The sequence below is a fragment of the Arvicanthis niloticus genome, unplaced genomic scaffold, assembly GCF_011762505.2.
Source record: "Arvicanthis niloticus isolate mArvNil1 unplaced genomic scaffold, mArvNil1.pat.X pat_scaffold_351_arrow_ctg1, whole genome shotgun sequence".
Taxonomy (NCBI): domain Eukaryota; kingdom Metazoa; phylum Chordata; class Mammalia; order Rodentia; family Muridae; genus Arvicanthis; species Arvicanthis niloticus.
The window spans coordinates 63,400-85,214 of record NW_023046005.1 but is presented as its reverse complement, the minus strand read 5'-3'; the positions used below and the strand labels follow the sequence as shown (position 1 = coordinate 85,214).

At 47.2% G+C, this 21,815-nt stretch overlaps 2 protein-coding genes and 1 long non-coding RNA gene across 3 annotated transcripts; 2 read left to right on the top strand and 1 right to left on the bottom strand.

Moving 5' to 3' along the window:
• The first annotated feature begins 574 nt into the window (after positions 1-574).
• LOC143433868 (uncharacterized) lies at positions 575-1,481 on the top strand. The gene is made up of 3 exons (XR_013070285.1): positions 575-756; positions 907-1,004; positions 1,090-1,481. It is a non-coding gene; the product is annotated as an uncharacterized LOC143433868 (long non-coding RNA).
• A 5,032-nt stretch (positions 1,482-6,513) lies between these two features.
• LOC117701953 (transmembrane protein 278-like) lies at positions 6,514-10,285 on the bottom strand. The gene is made up of 2 exons (XM_034493355.2): positions 9,693-10,285; positions 6,514-8,889 (listed from the first exon to the last, which is right to left on the bottom strand). Exons 1-2 carry the CDS (start codon positions 9,954-9,956, stop codon positions 8,632-8,634), a joined length of 522 nt encoding a protein of 173 aa, XP_034349246.1. The 5' UTR covers positions 9,957-10,285; the 3' UTR covers positions 6,514-8,631.
• Positions 10,286-14,353: 4,068 nt separating this feature from the next.
• On the top strand, positions 14,354-18,759 carry LOC117701949 (ankyrin repeat domain-containing protein 65-like). The gene is given in 5 exon segments (XM_034493353.2): positions 14,354-14,580; positions 14,721-14,911; positions 15,001-15,184; positions 15,186-15,536; positions 16,210-18,759. Coding segments are annotated over 4 exon segments (1,101 nt in total). The 5' UTR covers positions 14,354-14,580; the 3' UTR covers positions 16,585-18,759.
• The last annotated feature ends 3,056 nt before the right edge of the window (positions 18,760-21,815 follow it).

Below are 21,815 nucleotides of genomic sequence, written 5' to 3'. Positions count from 1 at the left end.
GCCACACCCACTCGCGGCCACGCCCCTGGCGTGGCCGCGTGCACTCAGTCGCGCGCGCAAAGGCCAATCTGCACAGACTGCACGGTGATGCATGCCATCGTGGTCCCAGACTTGCGGTGACACGCAGCAGCCACAAAGGCACATAGGGTGGGCATGCGCTGACAGACATTCCCATCTATCTCTCTTTTGCAGGCTGCGATAATGTGTTGTCCATATTCTCACCTCTCTCCTCTTCCGCTACCCCTTAGAGTTCCCCGGAGTTCCTGATCTGCAAAGCTCCTTAAGACAGGAGAGCCTAACAAGACAAAAGAACCTTAGAAGTGGGGCTATACAAAGAAACAACTTTCTCTCAGCAAGGACCCAGCTTGGCTATAAACTGGAGGAGCAGCCGGTTTTCTCCAAGGACACTGCCTTGGAGGAGACGGGAACATATGAGAAGCTTTTTACAGAATGAAAAACCCCCACCTTACCAGAACTCTCACCTGAATTCTTGGAAGAAAAGGCATAAGGGGAAGTCAGGGAATCAGAACCTATCCAGTGTGACCATGGTGGCTTTTGCTGTCCTATACACTACCCAAGGTTACACCCAGGTCAGATCCCAGCAGGACCAGAGACCCACTGGCAATCTAAAGCTGGGTCCTGCAGTCAGTGCTAAGCCCAGATCAAAGGAAGCTGTCTACAAGTGTTGTCCACAGAACACTGAGCCCTTCAGGAGGGCCGAACGAACACACCACTACCCTCTTAAGATGCTTTCCGGTAAATAATTATAGTATTTGGGGTGGAGGCACACATGGGAGGGGGTGCTGTCTGGCAGGATGTCTCCTCCCTTCCCACTCTCAGTAAGAGGATGCTCAGCAGGGAGGACGGATGGGACTCAATGGTTTTACTTCCTCCATTTTCTGGCAGGTGAGACAATGTGGGGCCTTGAGGACTGTGCCTGAGCTTGGCTTTGCCTAAAAAAGGAAGCAATACGGCTGAGCCTGAGAAGCTTGCGGCAGGAACAAGTAAGAGCTATGTCCTGCTGCCGTCCGTCCCCCCCCCGCCCCCTTGCCGGGAATCTTGGCACTGAGTGTTGGCTTCACTCCACAGACCTCAGGCCTCTGAATGGACCAGAAAGTTCTTGATACTTCTGCCTGAGTCTTGAGGATGAGAGCAGTGCATCTGAGTCCCTCAAAGGCTACGCCACCCAGGAGACACCAACAACTGTCAGCTCCAGATACATTGTTGTACTGTGAACAAGCAGAGGACATGGGGTATCCAGAAGAATCATCTTACTTCAGGCTTGCTCTGCCATGGAGCTGGGTCTTAGAGGAAGGAGAGGCTCACAGCCCTCAAGCCTACAGTCATACCTAACCCTGCCCTGTTTCCAACCCTTCTGGAAAAAATGATCAGGTCTTCTTGGCTGTGACTCAAGGAAGTAGCTCTCTCCTTCCTTCGGCCTCACCATCAGATGGAGAGGGCGCAAGAAACCCAGTCTCCACCAAGCCCTATCCAAGCTGGCTACCTGCCTGACTTGGGCTCAGGCCAAGCTGCTTCTGCTGCCAAATTCCTTGGGACACACTTACCATCATCCATACCCCTGCTCAGCCACCAGAAAAATCTTATCCTTTTGTCTTGCAGTGTTCTCCACCTTCAGAAGACACCCAGACATCGTAATGGGTATGGGACTTCCCAGGGGTGTGATGGTCAGGGTCAGGTCTGGGCTTGAGGGAGACACCAAAGGAAGCACGAACACAATAGTCCAGAAGCCTGGGAAGACAGGCTCATGGGAGGGAAAAGGGCAGAAATGTGTTCAGAGGCAAAGATGTGCCAGGCCAGGGTGACCTTGACCCTCCAGTCCCCAGCCTCTAGGGATTTCCCCTGCTTGTTCCTGTCAATCTAGGAACCCAAGAGCTTCCTCAGGGGACTCCCCCCCCCCCCCCCCCCAATGCTTTAGCTCAGGACAGGGAGGCCCTATGTCTCACTTCCTGGAGGAGCTGGCCTTCCCCCTGTCTGTCTGCAGGTAGGTGGAGGGGTTTCCTGAAACTAGAGACACACTGCTCTTAGCAGAATGCCCTGCTTCCAACCAAGGACCAAGGGAATGTTCCTTTCCTCCCACAGTTAGGCTTCTGCAGAGAAGAAGGGCCTTTTGTCTACAGATGGCTGTGGTCATGTTTAACCCCAGGGAAAAGGGCAGCTCCTGGGGCCTCTGACCTGACCCTTGACCTCAGATGAGGACAGAGCTGCCTCCCCTGCCCCTGCCCCTCCACCCTAACTGTGAGCTGCCATTTGCCCTGCTGGTTTTGTTGTTGTTTTTCATGGAGGAACACTGCTGGCTTGCTCACTGACTCATGCTTAGCTTTCTTATACAACTCAGGACCATTTGCTGAGGCAATGGAAAGGTCCATAATGCACTGGGTCCTCCTACATTACACACAAAACAACCCCCACAGACATGCATACAGACCAGCTGGATCTGAGCATCCAACTGAGACTTCCTTTTCAGATAACACTGGCTCTATCAAGTTAAAGCTAACAAGGATGATTGCCAATAGGGAAATTTTTCTCACTTCCACCAGGCTGAAATGTCCTTAAAATGTCATTTTCTTGTTTCTCTCTTTCTCTCTCTCTTTCTCTCTCTCTTTCTCTCTCTCTTTCTCTCTCTCTCTCTCTCTCTCTCTCTCTCTCTCTCTCTCTCTCTCTCTCTCTCTCTCTCGGGACAGAGTTTCTCTGTGTGGCTCTGGCTGTCCTGGAACTCACTCTATAGACTAGGCTGACCCTGAACTCACAGAGATCTGCCTGTCTCTGCTTCCTGAGTGCTAAGGTTAAAAGCTTGAGATTAAAGGCATATGCCACCACCGTCCAGCTTGTCCTGTTGTTTATATCTCACATGAAAACCTAAGCACATTCCAGAACATAGAAACAGGAAATGTTGGGGGGTAGCTTTTAGAGGCCTGGGACAGTGAATGGGGTGAGCCTGGTCCCTATGGTCCAATCTCACAGCAGTCAGAGAGCAGCCCAGAGCAGCGGGGCTCTTGGTTCCCTCCTGTCTGTTACACTTTCTTCTAGACCAGCTTTGGTGAGGTAAATGCCAGAGCCTGAGAATTAGGTCTGGAGATCTAGGGTCCTTTTTTCATCATCAGGGTTCAGAACTGATCCAAACCCACTTTCCTTTCAGCAGGAGTAGCAAGGAAGACCCAAAAAAAAAAAAAAAAAAAAAATGGCTTGGTGAACAGCCTGAGCATGGGATGAACACAAGCCTTCCCTTTATTTACCCAGTCCATCACCTAAATCTCTGCACAGAAGTCACAGGCACTGGGCCAAGGCCTGTCCTCACAGCACTGCCAGATAAGGACTGAGCAAGAAAGCCCTATGCTAGCAAAGATTCGGGGTGCTATGATTTGAATCTAAAATGATCCTCCCAGACTCATGCTTTCAACACTCACTCCCTAGCTAGTGGTAGTTTTGGGAATCCATGAAACCATAAAAGTCTGAGGTGGGTTGTGCCTAACTGGTCAAAATAACACTACGGACAGGTCTTTGAGATCATTCTACTGCTATGGTCTGAGTTGCAGTTACCACACCTTCCCCACCATGTTAGACTGAAACACTGTGAGACCTTGAGCTAAAGCAAATCTGTAGACCAGGCTAATCTCAAGAACTCTGTCTACATTGTTCCTGACAGTTGTCTTATGGTGGTCACAGCTATACAAAAGTAAGGAATATACACGGCTACTAATTTCCCTAAAAAAGGTTTAACTGTGTAATGCCAGGGAATTGGTAGGGACCCTGTGGTAGGAGTTCTGAGAAGGAAAGGCTTCACAAGCAGATGCAACAGCAAATGTCAAGACTGGAAGGGCTGTGGGTAAGACTGCATGTGTATGGCAGGCTGCTTGGGCTGGGACAGAGGTAGCCAGCCAGGCTCTGTAGCCCCCAGACCGCAGGGGGATGAAGGGATTCTGAGTACTAGGAGAGTCTTGGAAGAGATTGAGGTGAGGCAAGGATGGCTGACTCCATGCTTCTAGGAAAGCAGCCATCAGAGATAGACTACAAACCCCAAAATATGCCACTAGCTGAGTAGTAATGCTTTATCCTGACATGGGATCCCCAGCTTTGGGTCCTGGCTGGAACAGTTCTGTAAGAGGCGACCTGATCTAAGTTCCCTATCCCAGCTCCAAGGAAAGCCCAGGTAATCTTGAAGGGGAGTGTTCCAAAAGTGGGGACCTGAGAGATTCAGGAGGAGGAGTCTCTGCTCTCAGGGACAACACCAGTTCTTCCTACTCAGCACTCCACCCCCACCCCCCGGCTCAGTTCCTGCCTCTACTAGAGCCCCAAACCACATGCCTGGGAAGCTATCTCTAGCCTTCTAGAGCTTAAGCCTAGACTTGAAGCTGTCTGGACAAGGCTGGCTAAACCCAGGGCCTCTCCTGCAGGTGCTGTCTGTGGACATGCTTGCAAATACTTTGTAAATGAATGGATTAAGTAAAGTGGGAACTTACTGAGCCTAGTCCCTTTACCTATGATGATGCTTTGACTCAAAGTATAAAAGGAGTACAGACAGGACAAGGCCTTACATACATGCCTACACCAGTCAGGTTCCTTTTTATAAGGCAGGCCCTGAGTTACTGAAAAAGAAGCCTACATCCCCTAAGTGGAGGTCTTGCCTGGCACACCTTGAAGCTTAAATCTGCAGGTCTGAGGAGCTGGTGAGGAGGTAGGAGACAGAGGCCCTTAGAAGAATTAGGGTGCTCTGAACTTTCAGGCTAGGGTCTGGATTTGAGAATCCTAGGTTCTAAAGGTTTCTGTCATGAGCTTGTGCTAGGCTAGGAGATAGAACTTGTAGATTCCAGACACAGTACTGCCAAGGCAGGAGATAATAGGCTAGGCAGGCCAGTGAATACCTCAGGGATGGGAAGGGAGCATTGTGACTCAAGACCCAACCCCACTCTTTTCTTCAGTCTGAAACCCCCTTTTTGGTCCTGTCAAGTGGTGGTGGAAATGAAAGGTGACCCCAGACCTGTGTCCAGTTGTAGGGTGTGCCAGCTTGTCTCTTCAGCACTTAGGCTCTATTCTACCAGCTGGCACATCTCTAAATACAGCTAAATACAGACCCCAGACCCCTTCCACAGACCTCCCACAACCTCCACAGCATTCTTGTGTGTGTGTGATGTGATGCTGTGAATGGAACCAAGGTCACTTCTGCCTCACATAAACACCAAGCTGTACCCTGCTATACCCAGCTCCAGTCACAGCACAGCAGTGTTTTGTCTTGTGACAGTCTTATTTTGTAGCCCAGGCTGGCCTCAAACTCATAACAATTCTCCTGCCTCAGCTTTCCTAGTGCTGAGACTGCAGATATAAACCACCGTGCTCTGCACACAGTGTTCCTTTGAAAACATGCCCAGAAGATAAAATAAGAAAGAGAAAGAAAGAAAGAAAGAAAGAAAAGAAAGAAAGAAAGAAAGAAAGGTAAAAAGAAAATCTGAAAGATTGGGCTGAAGTAGGTCCATCCCATGGCCCCTCCCTTGGACATCCCCAGGGCCACCTGGAGGATACCCAAGGCTCAAGATGGGCTTGGGAAGCTGGGAAACACCTTTCGGAAATGGAATGTCTGAGGCAGCTGCTATGACAGAGCTCCTCATCCAGCCAGCAGCCACTTAAGCTTAGGAGTTGATCTCTACAGTCACCTCCCCACCCCCACCAGGCCCAGCTGTTGTTTTGATGGCTGTGGGGCCAGGCAGATCCAATCCTCAGCCAAGAGCTTCCCAGGAGAGTCTTCTTCAACCTCTGGGGTTGGCCAGACCAGCTCCAGCAGAAGGAAAGCGGCCTCATTTCAGAGGAAGGACTTCTGGGCAGTTTGGCGACCAGCTGGCTCATTCTGTCTGATCAGGAAAGGAATCAAAGCTGGACACAGATGAAGGCTGGAAAACCCCAGTACACACACGGCACCCAATAGACTCAACTCAGCCATACACTGGGCTATGCTTGAGGCTACAACATTAACTCAATCCTGGTCTATGCTGAGCTTTGACCCAGGCTGAGCCAGTCTGGCAAAACTGTGTGCTGGATCATTTAATAAAAAGGTCTGGGCATGGTGGCATATATCTATAATTCCAGTACATGGGAGGCTGAGGCAGGAGGATCATGAGTTCTAGAGCAGCCTGGTTAGATTTATAAAAGTTGAAGTAAAAAAAAAAAAAAAAAAGTCTGTTACAACTAGATTACAGGTAAATTATAATGAGCATATTTTTAATATATCGCTGGGCTTACAAGAAAATATGTCTCAAACTTCCCCCTACCCCCAACAATTAAACATTACAAAAACCTAACCAGAGAGATGACTCAGGGTGTTAAGGCACTTGCTACCAACCTTGACAATCTGAGTTCCATCCCTGGAACCCACAACTCCTAAAAGTTGTCCTCTGGCTCTCACACACATGCACTGTGGCATACATGTGCGTGCGCGCGCACGCACACACACACACACACACACACACACACACACACACACAAATCTAATAACAAGCTGGAAAGTTGTGGTAAACTTCTTTAATTCGAGCACTCAGGAGGCAGAGGCAGGCAGATCTCTGAGTTTAAAGGTCAGCCTAATCTACAGAGTGAGTTTTAGAACAGCCAAGGGCTACACAGAGAAAACTTATCTTGAAAAACAAAAAAGTCATAGCACAAACAGTAAGAAGCAAAGAGTGTATTTGATGGGAACAGATAGGAAACTAAAGAGTTTCTGAACACAGGACAGAGAGGCATGCTGGGATGTGAAGAGGAGAGAGGGTGAGTATTCTGTATTGGGGGCCATGAACTAGTACCATAAAGGGGACCTAAGCTGATTAGTTGTTGTTGTTGTGTTTTTTTTTGTTTATTTGTTTGATTTGTTGTTGTTGTTGTTGTTATCTGAACAAAACTGCTAAAGTTCGTGCCTGTCTTAGGTTTCTATTGCTGTGACAAAACATCAGGACCAAAGGGCTGGAGAGATGGCTCAGTGGTTAAAAGCACTGGCTGCTCTTTCAGAGGACCAGGGTTCAATTCCACCACTCACATGGTAGCTCACAACTGTCTATAAATCCAGGGGATCTGACACATTCACACAGACATGAATGCAGGCAAAACCACCAATGCACACTAAATAAAATAAATTATTAAAACAAACAAACAAACACAATCACAACTAACAAATGGAGCAATGGTACATGCTTTTAATCCCAGCACTTGGGAGACAAAGGCAGGTAGGTCTCTGTGAGTTCAAGGCCAGCCTGGTCTACAGAGTGAGTTTCAGCACAGCAAAGACTACACAGAGAAACTCTGACTTGAAAATAAACAGATAGGGCTAGAGAGATGGCTCAGCAGTTGAGAACACTGACTGCCCTGCCAGAGGTCCTGAGTTCAATTCCCAGCAACCACATGGTGGCTCACAACCATCTGTAATGGGATCCAATGCATTCTTCTAGTATGTGTCTGAAGACAGCTGCAATGTACTCATGTAAATAAAAATAAACAAATCTTTAAAAAAGAAAATAAGCTGATAAACAACATAAAATTCAAATATAATAAATAAAAATAAATAATTTTTTAAAAAAGAAAATAGACAACATAAAATTAAAAAATAATCAATTTTTAAAATAATTTAAATTTTAAAGATATATCCATGGCTAAGGATATAGCTCAGCGGTAGAGTGCTTGCTTAACATTTATAAGTCCATCTCAGGACTACTAAAAATAAAAATAAATAAGATATTCTATAAAAATAAATAAATAAGATATTCTAGTTCTGGTATGTATGAGGCCCAGGAAGAAGAGGAGATAGGAGATGGGGGAGGGGGGGAGATGAAAATTATGCATACATAGGAACTTGTTAGTACAACTATAGCATGCCAAATACAAAGACACATCTTAAAATTACTCACATTGTAAAATGAGTTCTTTCTCTGCTGCTCGTCTCAAAAGAAAGAACCCTGGTCAGATTGAGCTCCAGTTCTGGATACACATTGATACCTGACCCCGAATGCAAGCTGAGTACTAGGAGCTGTAGAGATGGCTCTGGGTCCTTTAGAAGACCACTGGCTTCTTTTTCAGAGGACCCAGGTTCAAGTCCCAGAACCCACATTGCAGCTCACACCTGTTTGTAACTCCAGTTCCAAGGCTTGTGACACCCTCACATAGACACACATGCAGGCAAAACATCAATGCACATAAAATAAAAATAAATTATATACTAACAACAACAACACGTTGACCCTGCACTTACACGGAATCACTGATCCCAGATCCTATTTCAAACCTGATCTGGTAATAGTTTTGACCATGGACCCAACTGATCTTTGTCCTGGACAAGGTCATGGCTGACCTTGGAGGACTCAGCTGAGCCCACAAGATGAGCCACGAAGTCTGGTTGCTACTTAGCCAATGGAGCTTCTAGAATTATGCATGGTTTGGGGGCAAAGCTGGCTGCTGACCACGGAGGGGGTGGAGGACAAATGCTTCTCTTAGAGGGACACCTTTTCTCCCTCTTCTGAAGGACCCGGTTGCCATCTCCTGGCGACTTCAAGCACTGCGCTCAGAGCCCCAAGGCAGCCATCCACTTCTCGGGGATCAAGGGAAGAGAACTGGGAGGTTCTCGACAGAGAGACCTCTGAGGTGTCAGACCCAAGCACAAAGTTGTTTCTCCTCGTCCTGACGGTCGTCGGCCAGATTTTCGCTGCTCCTGAGCGGGCAGCGCGGGTCGGGGGTCCTCGCGGGGGTAGACAGTACAGGGCGTAGTCGCCGGACCAGGAGGGAGCGGGCGGCGGAGGCGAGCACCAGAAGTGGTGGCAGGGAGAGGAATCCAAACACAATGAGTGCCGCGGAGCCGCGGTCTGAGAGCACCGCTCGGCATCGTGGACCCGGAGCTGGGTGAACCTGTGGACAGTGGAGACGTGCGGTCGGGCAGGGAAGCACTAGAGTAGAATAGTGGTGAGGGAGGACCTGGACCTGGGCCTGGAGAATCTAGCTGGGCTCAGGCAGAGTCCAGAAAGAAAAGGGTAGGGCTGAAAGGCCTGGAGGTGGAGCCTGATGGAAATGTGAGAACAGAACCAAGAGAGTTGGTGGTTGCCTGTGTGAGTGTGTGGGTGTGTATTACCGAGTTCCTTAAGGAAAGGCCAGAGAACCTCCCTGGCTCTCCCAACCCAGTTTTCCTGTCCCCATATGTGCTTCCTTCCACAGCCCTTACCTGTGTTGACAGCTGATACTGAGCTCCATCTGTACTGTCACCAGCTAGCATCATTTCTCTCCATAAGTTTCAGAAAGGGATATAGGGACCATCTATGTATAGATCAAGCCATAGTTGGTGGAAGCCTAGCCAAAGTCAGCAGGGTTCGGGGAAGGTTGTATGAATGTGTGGGTATGAGGAGTGGAGAGGCACTGAGGTCAGGTGAATCTGACAATTTATTTTCCTATCTCCACATCAACCTCACTGACCAGGCTCTGGTGCCTCCTGGTACAAAGCTAAGAGGCCTGGGGGGAGGCAAGACAGCTGTTCCCTAAGTAACAAAGAGCCTTTCTTGGGCTGCAGCTGGTATGAATGTTGGCAGAAGAGGAAGATGCATATGTCTCCGGTTACAAAGGGGCTGGGCTGGAAGTGGGTAGATTCACCTTCAATCCCAAGGACTTGAACCTCCACAGAACTCTCACTCCCCGGGGAATAGCCAATGGCTACTGCTCACCCTTGAGTGGCACAGGAATCCCAGGTAGACAATGGCAGCTGCTGGCAGCAACACTAGCAGGAAGATTGTCCCAGGTAGCAGCAGATGAAGCAGGAACCCAAGTAGGGCCTGGCCGGACAGCACCAGGGTCCTGAGGCCTCGGGTGGCCAGGATAGGTGCCGGGACTGAGATATCGTAATCAGCAGACCTTCTTCGGGGTAGCATGGGTGCTGTGTCTGAGGTAACGCCTTCATCCTCTTCTGTCTCCCTTTCCTGTTCACTCATGTCCTGCTGCGGGTCTTGAAGGATGTTTCCCTCAAGATCACAGTGGGAGGCAGTAGGACTAGCCCCCAAACACCCTAGGCCCAGACTAGAGATCCTTTTACCCTCCCCAGATTCAGTTCACAGCCATCAGATAGTAGATGATGTCTACTTTAGTCTAGCATTGACTATCAGTCTCCAGGACTACACCTCTGCCACAGTTTTCCCCACTACCTTGTTGGACCTCTTTGCCAAGCAAAGGCAGGCAGCTCCTATGTGCTCTGGTCAGGTCTTACTGAGCTCTTCCCATCTGAGCACTGGGGCCCTCCTTCCTCTCAGCTCACCCTTTCCCATCTTCCAGTTCTCCCAAACAATGGCTTCATTTCACAGATCTTGGCGATGACAGAAGCCCTATCAATAGCTACTATTTAGGGACAAACTATCATCTCATTTCCCAGGCCTATCCACTATACTTCCCCTTAGCTGACACCAGGTGACTTCATATTGTGGAGTGATTCACAGGATGACAGGGGTGTACAGTTAGTGCTTATGGTGGCTCCACCTCCAGGGGATCTGATACTTTTGTCTCTGAGGGTACTCACATTGAAGTGCATGCACACACACACACACACACACACACACACACACACAATTTATGTATGTGTATCTGTGTGAATGTGTAAGTCATAAATGCTAGGGCCTCACTTTTATGGTCTGAATTAACCTTAGTTCTCAAAGGCCCCACCTGCCAACATCATCAACAAATACTTTTTTTTTGGGGGGGGGGGATGTTCTCGAGACAGGGTTTCTCTGTGTAGCCCTGGCTGTCCTGGAACTCACTCTATAGACCAGGCTGGCCTCGAACTCAGAAATCCGCCTGCCTCTGCCTCCCAAGTGCTGGGATTAAAGGCATGCACCACCAATGCCTGGCAATAAGTTTTTCAGGATAAACGTAAATTAAAAATTAATTAATACAAAAGGGAAAGAAAAGAAGTTTTGAATGTGAACTTTGGGAAGACACGCTCAAACTACAGAATTTTTTCCAGGAATTGTTTTAGGCTTTTTGGTTTCAAAAGAAGGTCTGTATATGCTTGTGAACTATGCGGCTGTCCTGATAGCTTGGCACAGCTCCAACAAGGACAGCTGCGGCTGATGGAAGAAGCCACAGACGTTCTAGGAAGACAGGGATCCTGTAAAGGGCCAAGGGAAGCTGGCATGAACAGAATTACAGCCTCCCTAGATCCAGTGTAATAGGGGTCTCTCCATCCTCCCATCTCCCCACCCCCATTAAGCTGCTTCATGAAAATGGCTTTTCAGCAACAGGGTGCTTGACTCACTCTTATATCATCCTGTGTGGAAGGAGGGTGCTGGGAGCTGAAGCCTCAGCTTATCCCTGTAGTCGGGCTTTGGTTACTTTGTGGGTTCTTTTTTCTCCCACCCTTCTCCACCATTTCCCACCCTTTCAACCCTCCAACACTAGCTAAGAGAGAGAGAAGGATAGAGGAGAAAGAGAGCAAACATTATCATTAGACTACTTCTTGCTGATTGGGGCATCGAATTGTTGGGGCAAGTTTGATCTTCGCCATCAAGACATCTAATTTCTTCTTGTTTTTTTTTTTTTTCCTTTGAGAATGACTACTGAGATGGTTTGTGCCAGGCAGTGGTGGCACATGCCTTTAATCCCAGCACTTGGGAGGCAGAGGCAGGTGGATTTCTGAGTTCGAGGCCAGCCTGGTCTACAGAGTGAGTTCCAGGACAGCCAGGGCTACACAGAGAAAACCCTGTCTCGAAAAACAAAAAAACAAAAAACAAACAAACAAACAAAAAAAAAACAAAAAAAAAAAGGAAAAGAAAAGAAAGAAAGAAAGAAAGAAAGAAAGAAAAAGAAAAGAAAAGAAAAGAAAAAGAAAAGAAAAGAAAAGAAAAAGAGATGGTTTGTATATGCTCTGCCCAGGGAGTAACACTATTAGAGGTGTGGACTTGTTGGAGTGGGTGTGGCCTTGTTGGAGTGGGTGTGTCACTGTGGGTGTGGGTTTTAAGACCCTCATCCTAGCTGCCTGGAAGGCAGTCTTCCACTAGCAACCTTCAGATGAAGATGTAGAATTCTCAGTTCTTCCTGCACCATGCCTGCCTGGATGCTGCCATGCTCTTGCCTTGATGATAATAGTCTAAACCTCTGAACCTGTAAGCCAGCCCCCAATTAAATGTTGTCCTTGTAAGAGTTGCCTTGGTCATGGTGTCTGTTCACAGCAGTAAAACCCTAAGACAACTACTTAACAAATAACAAACAACAGCCCACCAACAACCAACAACAACAATGCCTCTCAGAGCCCTAGCTAGCATTTACATACCCTCTGAAACATTCCCAGAATTCCAAATGTCACACAATTGCAGAAACTATCTGCAGCTGACAAAATCACACCCCTGTTAGAGCATGAGACAAATCACAGTTGGCTGCTGTGGACAATGTGAAGCAGCCCCATATCCCATACCTGGGGTTAAAATGATATGATATATTTCTGTGTTTTTTAAAGGAATGAAACTTCTCACTACACATCCCACTATGAATGTTTATGTTGGTCTAGATCTTGGCTTCTTGTTGACTAGCCTATGAAACATGCTTTTAAGTAGCATCTACCTTTAGGAGAGAAAGACATTTAAAATGAACAGACTTTGGCCAGTGAAATGGTCCAAAAGGTAGGGGTGTTTGCAGGTAAGCTTGTTTATAACCTGGTAGGAGAAAACTGACTTCTGCAGGTTGTCATCAGACCTCCACTGGGCACGTAACTCCCAACCATGCACAAATAAATAAAATCAATAATTGTTCCCAGGTGCTGGGGGATTAAAGGTGTGTAATAACAAAACCAAGCTAACAAAAAAAAATAATTGACAGATTTCTGTTGAGTGGTAAGATGAAAACTGTCTTGTCCAGCAGGGCATTAAACAAGGGTCTGGAGAGGTCACCTGAAAGAGAGAAGGGGGGGGGGGGAATGGTGCTGGGGTGGACAGACAAAGACACAAAGAATGGCGATCTGTCTATAGTCTGATCAAATTGAAATTTTTACTTTTTCACACAGGGGTTATATACACAAAAAGGCAGAATGTGGGGGAAGGGGATGACGCAGGAAAGTGACTGTTCAGGGGGAGTACAGATATCTTCCAGAACAGAGTATCAGCTGGGTGAAGCTTCAGGGGACAGGGGACTCCACCTATGATTCACTTGTCCTTATCTAAGTTGCTATTGTCCACCAGGGTTACTTATCTACAAGGTCTGTGACTAAGACTTGGCAACTTCCCACCAAAGCTGCTTGTTAAAGTTACCCATCTACAAGGTCTATGACGACTTAGGCTAGCAAATTTCCACCAAAGCTGCTTGTTTACAGTATCTTATAAGATATAAGATAGCTATAGCTATCTGTTTCAGTGTTTTTCCACAGAGACCCGAGGTTATGTTACCAGGCTGACTTAGGCCTATGGCTGATTTTAGGCCTTCAGTGTATAAGCAAAGCTGCCCCTGACAGAAAACAACCGGGTCAGAGGTAAAGATTGCTTCAGTTTGGCTGTTAGGCTCTAAGCCCTTGGAAGTGGCATCTAAATGGAATGGTGCGTTCCATTGGGCAGGGCCTCAGAGATGGGGGGGGGGGGGGTGTCTTCTTCACACAGTTGTTTGGAGACTCTTCTTTGTACCACTTGGAAGGGCTGCTGTTCCCAGGATGAAGAGAGTCCAAATATGTCTCTTAAGACACTTCTTTCTTTGGATAGCTGGCGATAAAAACGGACAGCTCCATGCTGTGTTACTCATTGTTGGACAGTCTCCTCCAGAGAACTACAGGGACTAGCCATTGGGATCCACTAGCAAGGCCCTGCTGCCCACAACTAGAATCTGGCCAGGTGGGTAACCCTGCCCTTTCTGTTCCAGGACCAGAGTCAAGGGTCCACATGAATGCCTTGTTCCTACAGCCCCCTTTCTACCTCTAGACATACGTACAGCTCCTGTTCCAGAAACATGCTTGCTTCTGCCTCTTCCCACCCAGACATCTCTTCCCTCTCGTGGTCTGCACTAGCCTGTCTTAACCTGTTCTCCAGGAGTTTCCAACCCCACTGTTCAGATGTCTGTGGTGAACCTTTTCCTCTTTCAAAACTTCTTATTAAAAAAAAAAAAAAAAAAAAAGGATAGAACCTTACTGTGTCCCCTCCCCAACAATCTGAACAGGAAGAGAGGTAGTTCCAACCCCAAGTTGGAGTGGGGGCAGGTAGTCTCAGGGTACCTGGGAGCAAGTCAGAACATATTAAAGTTTGTGTTATTTGGAGGAAGGGAGGAAGGAGGGGCTGTCATTCAGGGCATGTTCCTGCTTGTCCTTCCCAACCTGTCCTGGCCTTTCTTCCTGGGAGTGTGGCCAAGAGCTTTAGTAGTCAGCAAGGGACCAAGGTGCTCGGGCTAGGGGTGCTACCTGGCAGGCAGAGACTCCCTTCAGATTACTAAATGAACAGTGTCTGGTGGCCTTCACATGGTGCAAAAGGAAGCATCAGCCCTTTACCCTGTCTTACCTCCCAATCTAGTCTCCCAGAATGAGGCTAGACTAGAAATAAAACAGGGAGAACCAGAGTCAACCAGAAGACAGAGCTCCTGTGCCAGCTCCCTCTGGAGGTAATTGGAGTCCACAGCCCGACAGAAAGCTAAAGGATATATGAGTCCTCCTGGTGGGGTGGTGACATGGTGACAAGGGACAGGTAAGGTAAACCAGCCAGGGGCCTTAGGGTGGATGCAGGTCTCTGCTCTCCCCCCAGATGGATTCCAGCAAGCTGGAGCAGGAATTACAGTGGATGAAGCTGGTCTGGGAGGAGGAGGAGGCCCCAGAAGACAAGACAGAAAGACCTCTTACATCTCAGGGCTGGAGTACTCTGTTCCAGACAGTGTGGTGGGGTGCTCCCAGCCTGGTGATGCAGCTGCTGAGGCAAGGTGCCAATGTGGAGGAGAGGTGAGCTTCATGACTAATTAGCTCTAGACTCTTTCTCTGGCTGGGGCTGAACGTCTGGGCAGCATGATGACTTCTTTCACACCCCACAGGGATCACACAGGTAGGACTCTGCTACATCTGGCTGTAATGCGAGGGCACGCACCACTGGTTCGCCTACTGTTGCAGCGTGGGGCCCTGGCAGGTGCAGCTGACCATACAGGGCGCACACCATTGCACGAGGCTGCCTGGCATGGGCACTCGAACGTGGCAGAACTATTGCTGCGACGTGGGGCCCTCAGCAGCTGCATGCTCTCAAACGGGCCTCACGCCCCTGCACGGGGCAGCTGCTCTGGGCCGCACGCAACTGGTTACATGCCTCATGGCGGCTCCAGGTTCAGGCCCTGATGTGAAAGACATAAGAGGTTGGACTGCCACACACTGGGCAGCGGCTTGTGGGCAACTGCCGGTGCTGGAGCTGCTGACTGCTGGAGGCAGCGTAGACCTGGACGGCGCCCTGCTGGTATCGGCAATAGCTGGAAGTGCGTCAGTGTTGCGGCTTCTCCTGACACTGGGGGCAAAGGTGGACACCCTGGACAGTACGGGAGCCACTGCGCTGAGCCTGGCAGCTGGCTTAGGCCACCACCAAGTAGGTCCAGCCTTCATCTGCAATGACTGTGCCAGAAGCCAAAGGGCTTCATCCCCTACACTTACTTCCATAGGCTCTTGGGGAGGAGAGGAACAAAGTAGAAAGATGCACAGGTGGGCAGGGTGGAGGGTTTGGGAGCTGAGCCTGTTTCGAGTTGGGCCTTCCTTATATAACTTCCCTACTGAACGGCACCGGGGGAGGTGTCCCATACCTGACAAGCTCACTTTGTTCTGGTGGTCCATAACAATGTATTAGGTGAACAGATGGGTAGATAGATAGATTGGTTTTCTGAGACAGTATCTTACTATATAGCCTTGACTGGCTTGAAGCTCTCTATAGCGATTAAATTGCTCCTGAACTTCCATAGGTACTCCAGCTTCTGTCTCCTGAGTACTGGGATTTAAGGTATGGGCCACCATGCCAGGCAACAAATATCTGTGTAAAACATTTGGCTGGAGCTCAAGATTAGTTGGGCCCAGGAGGCGCCAGAGGATGGCAGCCTTTGCACAGTGTTGAATTTGATCAAAAAATCTGGGGCTGCTTTAGATTCCATCCCATTCATTCCTAAAAGAAAAAAGAGGCCATAGGGATTGGATGAGGTAGACACCAGGCTCAGATCCTCACCCCGCTGGACCGAGGTAATTTCTCTCATCTTCTTCCTTTTCTTTTCCAGGACGTTGAGGTGCTGCTGGGCCATGGGGCAGACCCAAATATCAGGGACAGGAACAACCGCTCTGCACTCCACAGGGCTGCCGCTGGTGGGTATTTACATGTTACACAGCTGCTAGCGGCTAAGGGCGCTGAAGTAAATGCCCGAGACTCGCTGGGCCTCACACCTCTGCACTACGCTGCTCGGGGAGACTATGTAGAAGTTGTCAGCCATCTCCTGGACAGGGGTGCACAAGTCAACGCAGCTGGCTGGCTCCACAAGACCCCTCTGCACCTTGCCGTGGAGTGTGGCCAGAGCACCACTATGGAGATTTTGCTGAGCCGAGGAGCCAACTCTACCTTAATGACACAGTGGGGTGAAATGGCCCAGATTTCATAGGATGTCTGCCCCAGGCACTGCCTGATTTCCTATACTAACCAATCTTCTTAGAAACTACAGAAAGATAAGAAACGCAGGGCTGTACTTCTAACAAAATTAAGAGTTTGGTTATAGAGAATATTTTTTTAAGATTTATTTACAAAGACTGCTACGAATTACATCATGTTCACCCAACAAAAGGATTATAATTCTGCCAGGCAGGTAAGATAACAGTGGTTAACAACTTAAAAACAAGCAGGCTTATTTTGAAATAACTGTGACAATATTTCTTTGCTGTGTAAATCTCCCATATTTTCAAAATGGTCTCACTCGCAGTTTCCAGCTCTGTAAAACATGTTTAAATGCTTAAAATGTAAGTTGGTGCTGGAACCTAAATGAGAGTTACAGATGACAGTGTACATGAAATGTTCAAAATCTATGTAAGCTGCAAAGAATTTCTATTCAGGGGTGATGTCTCTTTGGGTGTTAGCCAGAACCCATTATTAAAGCCCCGCCCCTCATTAGTCCCTGAATTCCTGAAGTAAATTCATGGTTGTTGGTAGTGGTGCAGTCAACCTGCTGGCTGACTGAGCGCCACAGCCCCCACCATCCCTGATTTTCCTTCTGTGAGGCTAAGCTTTTTTGACCATAACAGGACAAGAACATTCCTGACTCCTCCTTCTGTGGAGAGACCACTTCTTCTTGGAAAGAGAAAGTGTCGATGGTGACTTGATTTCTGTCCTGAGGAGTATAACTTCCACATACTGGTGGGGTTAAGTCTTGGCAACTTATTTTACTAAAACCTCATGGTTCCACCTCTGTCTGTTCACTGTGGGGACTCCCTCTTACCCCTGCTTTATGTGCAGACGTTCTGTTTACCTTTGTCTTTCATATTAGTTTCCTTTCTTATCTCTGTGATAAGATACTTCAAAGAGTGACTTTTGGCTCATAGACCAGTCCAGTCTATAAACATGGCTCAGTTGGTTAAATGCTTGCTTAGCATGCAAATGTCAGTGAGCTCTGAGAAAGAAGCTGTGTATACCTGCAAAGGCTGACTGGACCGCAACGCATTGATGTAGAGGAGTAGGAACGTTGCTGGTCCAGATTATTTTATCTCAAGACAGCCTTAGCTCCTAAATAGCCACCTATTCCTTGCCCACCTCTGTGTTAGAACTAACAACCTGTGAATAATAGGAATATTTTGGAATTAACTTAGTAGTCCACTGGCTTTGTAGAATCGCTTATAAGCATCACCTGTCAATAAAAAAAAAAGCTTATGGCCAGTGAGCTGAGACAGGAAATAGGTGGTGAGACATCGGGCATGGATCGAGAGGATTCTAGGAAACAGTGAGAGGCAAGGGGGAGATTTGCCAAGTCAGAGAACAAGCCAATGCTTATGGCCTAGGCATTTAATATACATATAAATATACAATATATATAAATTTAATTATATACATTAAGTCTGGGAGTTAAGTGGTCAGGAGGAAAGACTTAATTTTTTACAGATGGAGCATGTAATACAAACCTTTTAATTTCATATTCAGTTATTAGACAGTGTTATTATTACAGGGAACTTACGAGAACAGAGGAAAAGCATAAAGGTTCCACCAACCCCAAAACTAAAAATGTCATCAGATAGCATCTGAGGCCGTAGGAGGGAGAGCTCCCCCCATCTTGCTGTAAATGCCTTTTTGACATTTCCACAAATGTATTCAGAAATGTCTTGGTTCATGGCTTTTGTTGTTGTTGTTGTTGTTGTTCTGTTATGAGAAAACCTTAGGAAGTTGGGCATGGTGATGTGGTACACACTTTTATTTGTACTTATTTGTTTGTTTTGTTTTTCAAGACACGGGTTTTCTGTGTAGCCTTGGCTCTCCTGCAACTTGCTCTGTAATCCAGGGTAGCTTTAATTTTTTATTTCAGGCAGAATTTTATTTTATATTCCAGGCTGGCAGGAACTCATTGCAAACATCCTGTCTTGGGCTCCAGAGCACCAGAGTTACAGGTGTAAATCACTATTCCCAGTTAGGAAAGCTTTTTGTTTGTTTGTTTGTTTGTTAAGACAGGGCTTTTCCATGTAATAGCTCTGGCTGTTCTGGAACTCTCTTTGTAGATCAGGCTGTTCTTCAACTCACAGAGATCCCCCTGCCTCTGTCTCCTGAGTGCTGAGATTAAAGGTATGTGCTCCAACACCTAGTCCAGAAAGCTCTTCTTAAAGCAAATGTGGAAGGGATGGGAAAGTCAGACAATCAATGAATATTCAAATTAGTGGGCATGAATCTGATGAGGAACAGACCATTTACATCATCTCAAAATGCCAAGGCCATGGATAAGTGTCGCGCCCCGCTTGTCCAGCAAGGAAGACGCGACAAACCGGATTCTTCTCAACAGCCTTTATTGGAAGCGCTCTTTTAGGTTTCTGGGAGAGACTCACTGGAATGCTCAGAATGGGCTACTTATATACCCCCAGCCCTGGGCGTGGCAAAGCACATGGAGGTGTCCGATTGGTCAATTTGCAATGACTCATTAGCATACTCATTAGCATACCCCGCCCGGGCGGGGTGATTGGCCAGGTTCGTGGTACCCTAGTTGTACCTTATTTGCATGCCCCGTTTGGGAGGGGCTGGAGTCAAGTTCCTAAATGCACTGCGCATGCGCAGTGCACTGATGGTTTTCCCTGAAAGCCTTGAGTTAGCCGCCATCTTGGATAGTCGCCTCAGCGGCTGACGGGCGAATGTCAGCCCGTCAGCCGCTTTTGAGGCTGCGGCGCTGCTTCTCTCGGCTGGCAGCCACAGCCGCTTTTAGTCTGTGGCGCCGAGAGAAAAAACGGGCAGCCGCCTTGAGTCGGCGGCTGCACCGTAAGAAAAAACAGGTAGCTGCTTTGAAGTGGCGGCAGTTCCGCCGCTTTTAGCAGCTTTGAATCGGCCCGCTTTTCAAGCTGACATGACAGACCTGCGGTGCCTTCCAGCCGTCAGGTCTGTCAGGTCAGCTTCCTACAGATAAGTGTTGCTTAAACATCTTGTTCAAGATAGTATCTGTTTCCCAATTGCCCACCATAGCTAGTAAGGTCATGGAAACTGCTCACTTCCCCCCAACACAGCACCCTATCTTGGGCTATCTTGGCTTCAGAACTATTGGATTTGTGATGTTGTAACAGACCCCCATCTCTTTTCCTCTTCTGAGGGTGCTATGCACACACTTTAATGGTGTCTTAATCAGGAGGTAAGGACTCACGTGACAGATGTTGGTACAATTGACTGAATTCACAGATTTCTAGCACCAGATACTGAGGACACATTATAATTTCTGTGCTATGTCAGAACTGTATACCCCTGTCTCAAAAGAACAAAACAACTTGATTCTAAGCATGAGGGAATAATAACTAATAACTCAGATTGAAGACTACAGTTTTTGGACTTAACTATTAGAGAGAGAAAGAGGGGGGGGCAGAGAGATTAAACAACAAGTAAGTATCAAGGGTAATGAATGAATCAGCTGGACTGACTCCTGAACAGAAAGAAAAGCTATAAAGAACATTGGCAAAAGTTGTGTATGGATCCTAGATAAGGTCAAGTTTACTTAACCTTTTCCAACCATGACTTTTTTTCACTAGAGAAAATTTTTATAGGATTCTGGGTGTTTTGCCTTCCCAGTGAAAAACTACTCTAGCACTTAGAGATAATAAGGAAAAAACTTTTTAATAATAGTGTATGACTTGATCTGGGTAATGCATAAATCCATCCAGCTAATATTGTTTCATGGCCCCAAGCAATACGTTGAGCTTATAATTAAATTAAATGTTGTTTTGCAGCAACAGAAGTTCCAGGGTTTGGTTGTTTGGGCAAGTGGAGAGATTTATAATGTAAAACTATTATCATAGTTAACGTCTAGACATACCAGGCTTCTTTTCCCAGACAATTGTTAACTAGGTCATCTTTCCTGCCTAGCAGAATTATGATCTTCTGGGTAAGAGAACCAGGACTTAATGGTTGCCCTTATCCAATTCTGTTCCTTTGAACTGTCCCATAATGGCATGCTCTTTGATATGGGAATAGGCCCAATGGGCAACTGTAAGTCAGGGCTGTCTCATTTTGTTATGGGAATTGCAGCCAATTGCTGCTAATCTTAGTGAACAAATCTTTGTTTTTAACAAAATTATTTTTATTTTAATATTCTATGTGTATGGGTATTTTGCCTGCATGTATATATGTCTGTGTAGTTAGTGCTTTCAGGGACCACGAAGGTCAGAAGAGGGTATTGAATCCCCTGGAAATAGAGCTAAAAACAGTTGTGAGCAGTCATGTGGGTGGGGGCTGGGAATTGAACTTAGATCCTCTGGAAGAGCAGAAAGTACTCTTGATTACAGATTCATCTCTCCAACCCTGCTAGTGAACAAATCTTAACAGAAACATATTTGCAAAAAAGCCTCCCCCACCCCCTTTGCTTTTGGTTTTTCAAGACAGCCTTAGCTATCCTGGCACTAATCCTGTAGACCAGGCTGGCCTGGAACTCACTTGCTTCAGCCTCCCAAACTCTGGGATTAAAGGCTTACACCACCATTGTCCAGTTCCATAAAGTGTAGCTGCCCTTTGCTTCTTTGTGGGTTCTTCTTTTTCCCACCCACCCTTTTTATCGCCCCTGGTTTTACCTCCTATCACTAGATAGGACAGGAGAGAGAGAGAGAGAGAGAGAGAGAGAGAGAGAGAGAGAGAGAGAGAGCTGAATCTAATTTTTTCCTTGTTTCTTATTTGAGCATGACTACTAACAAACCTCAGCCACCCCCTTGAATGACCAACAACTACCAACCCTGCCTCTAGGGGCCCTAGCATTTATATAGCCTCTGAAAAGTCCCCAGAATTCCAAATGTCACACAATCACAGAAACTATCTGCAGCTGGTAAAACCACGCCTCTGCTAGAGCAGCAGACAAATCATAGTCAGTTGCTGCCGACAGTCCCAGCAGCCCCTTAACCCCACACCTGGGATTAAACAAAATCACATTCAAATAATATTTCTGTGGTTTTTTTTTTTTTTAACCAAAATTGTATAGAGAAACTTGTGTGCAATGTATGGGAGCATCACCTGTTAGTAAAATGCTGTTGTCTTATCAGCTTAGGCAGGAAATAGGGAGGTGGAAGTTCTGGTACAGAGATGGGATTCTGGGATAGAATCAGGCATGGTGAGGATTCACCCTGAACTCTCAGGAAGATGGTCGCATGAAACTGAAGGAGAGGTAACTAGCCATGTGACATG

What these genes read in the sequence shown, in the direction of transcription:
- LOC117701953 (XM_034493355.2), bottom strand. Translation starts at nt 9,956, where the DNA reads ATGAGTGAACAGGAAAGGGAGACAGAAGAGGATGAAGGCGTTACCTCA. An exon ending in GATTCCTGTGCCACTCAAGG is followed by an intron (nt 8,890 to 9,692) that starts GTGAGCAGTAGC and finishes CACTGTCCACAG; the next exon opens with GTTCACCCAGCTCCGGGTCC.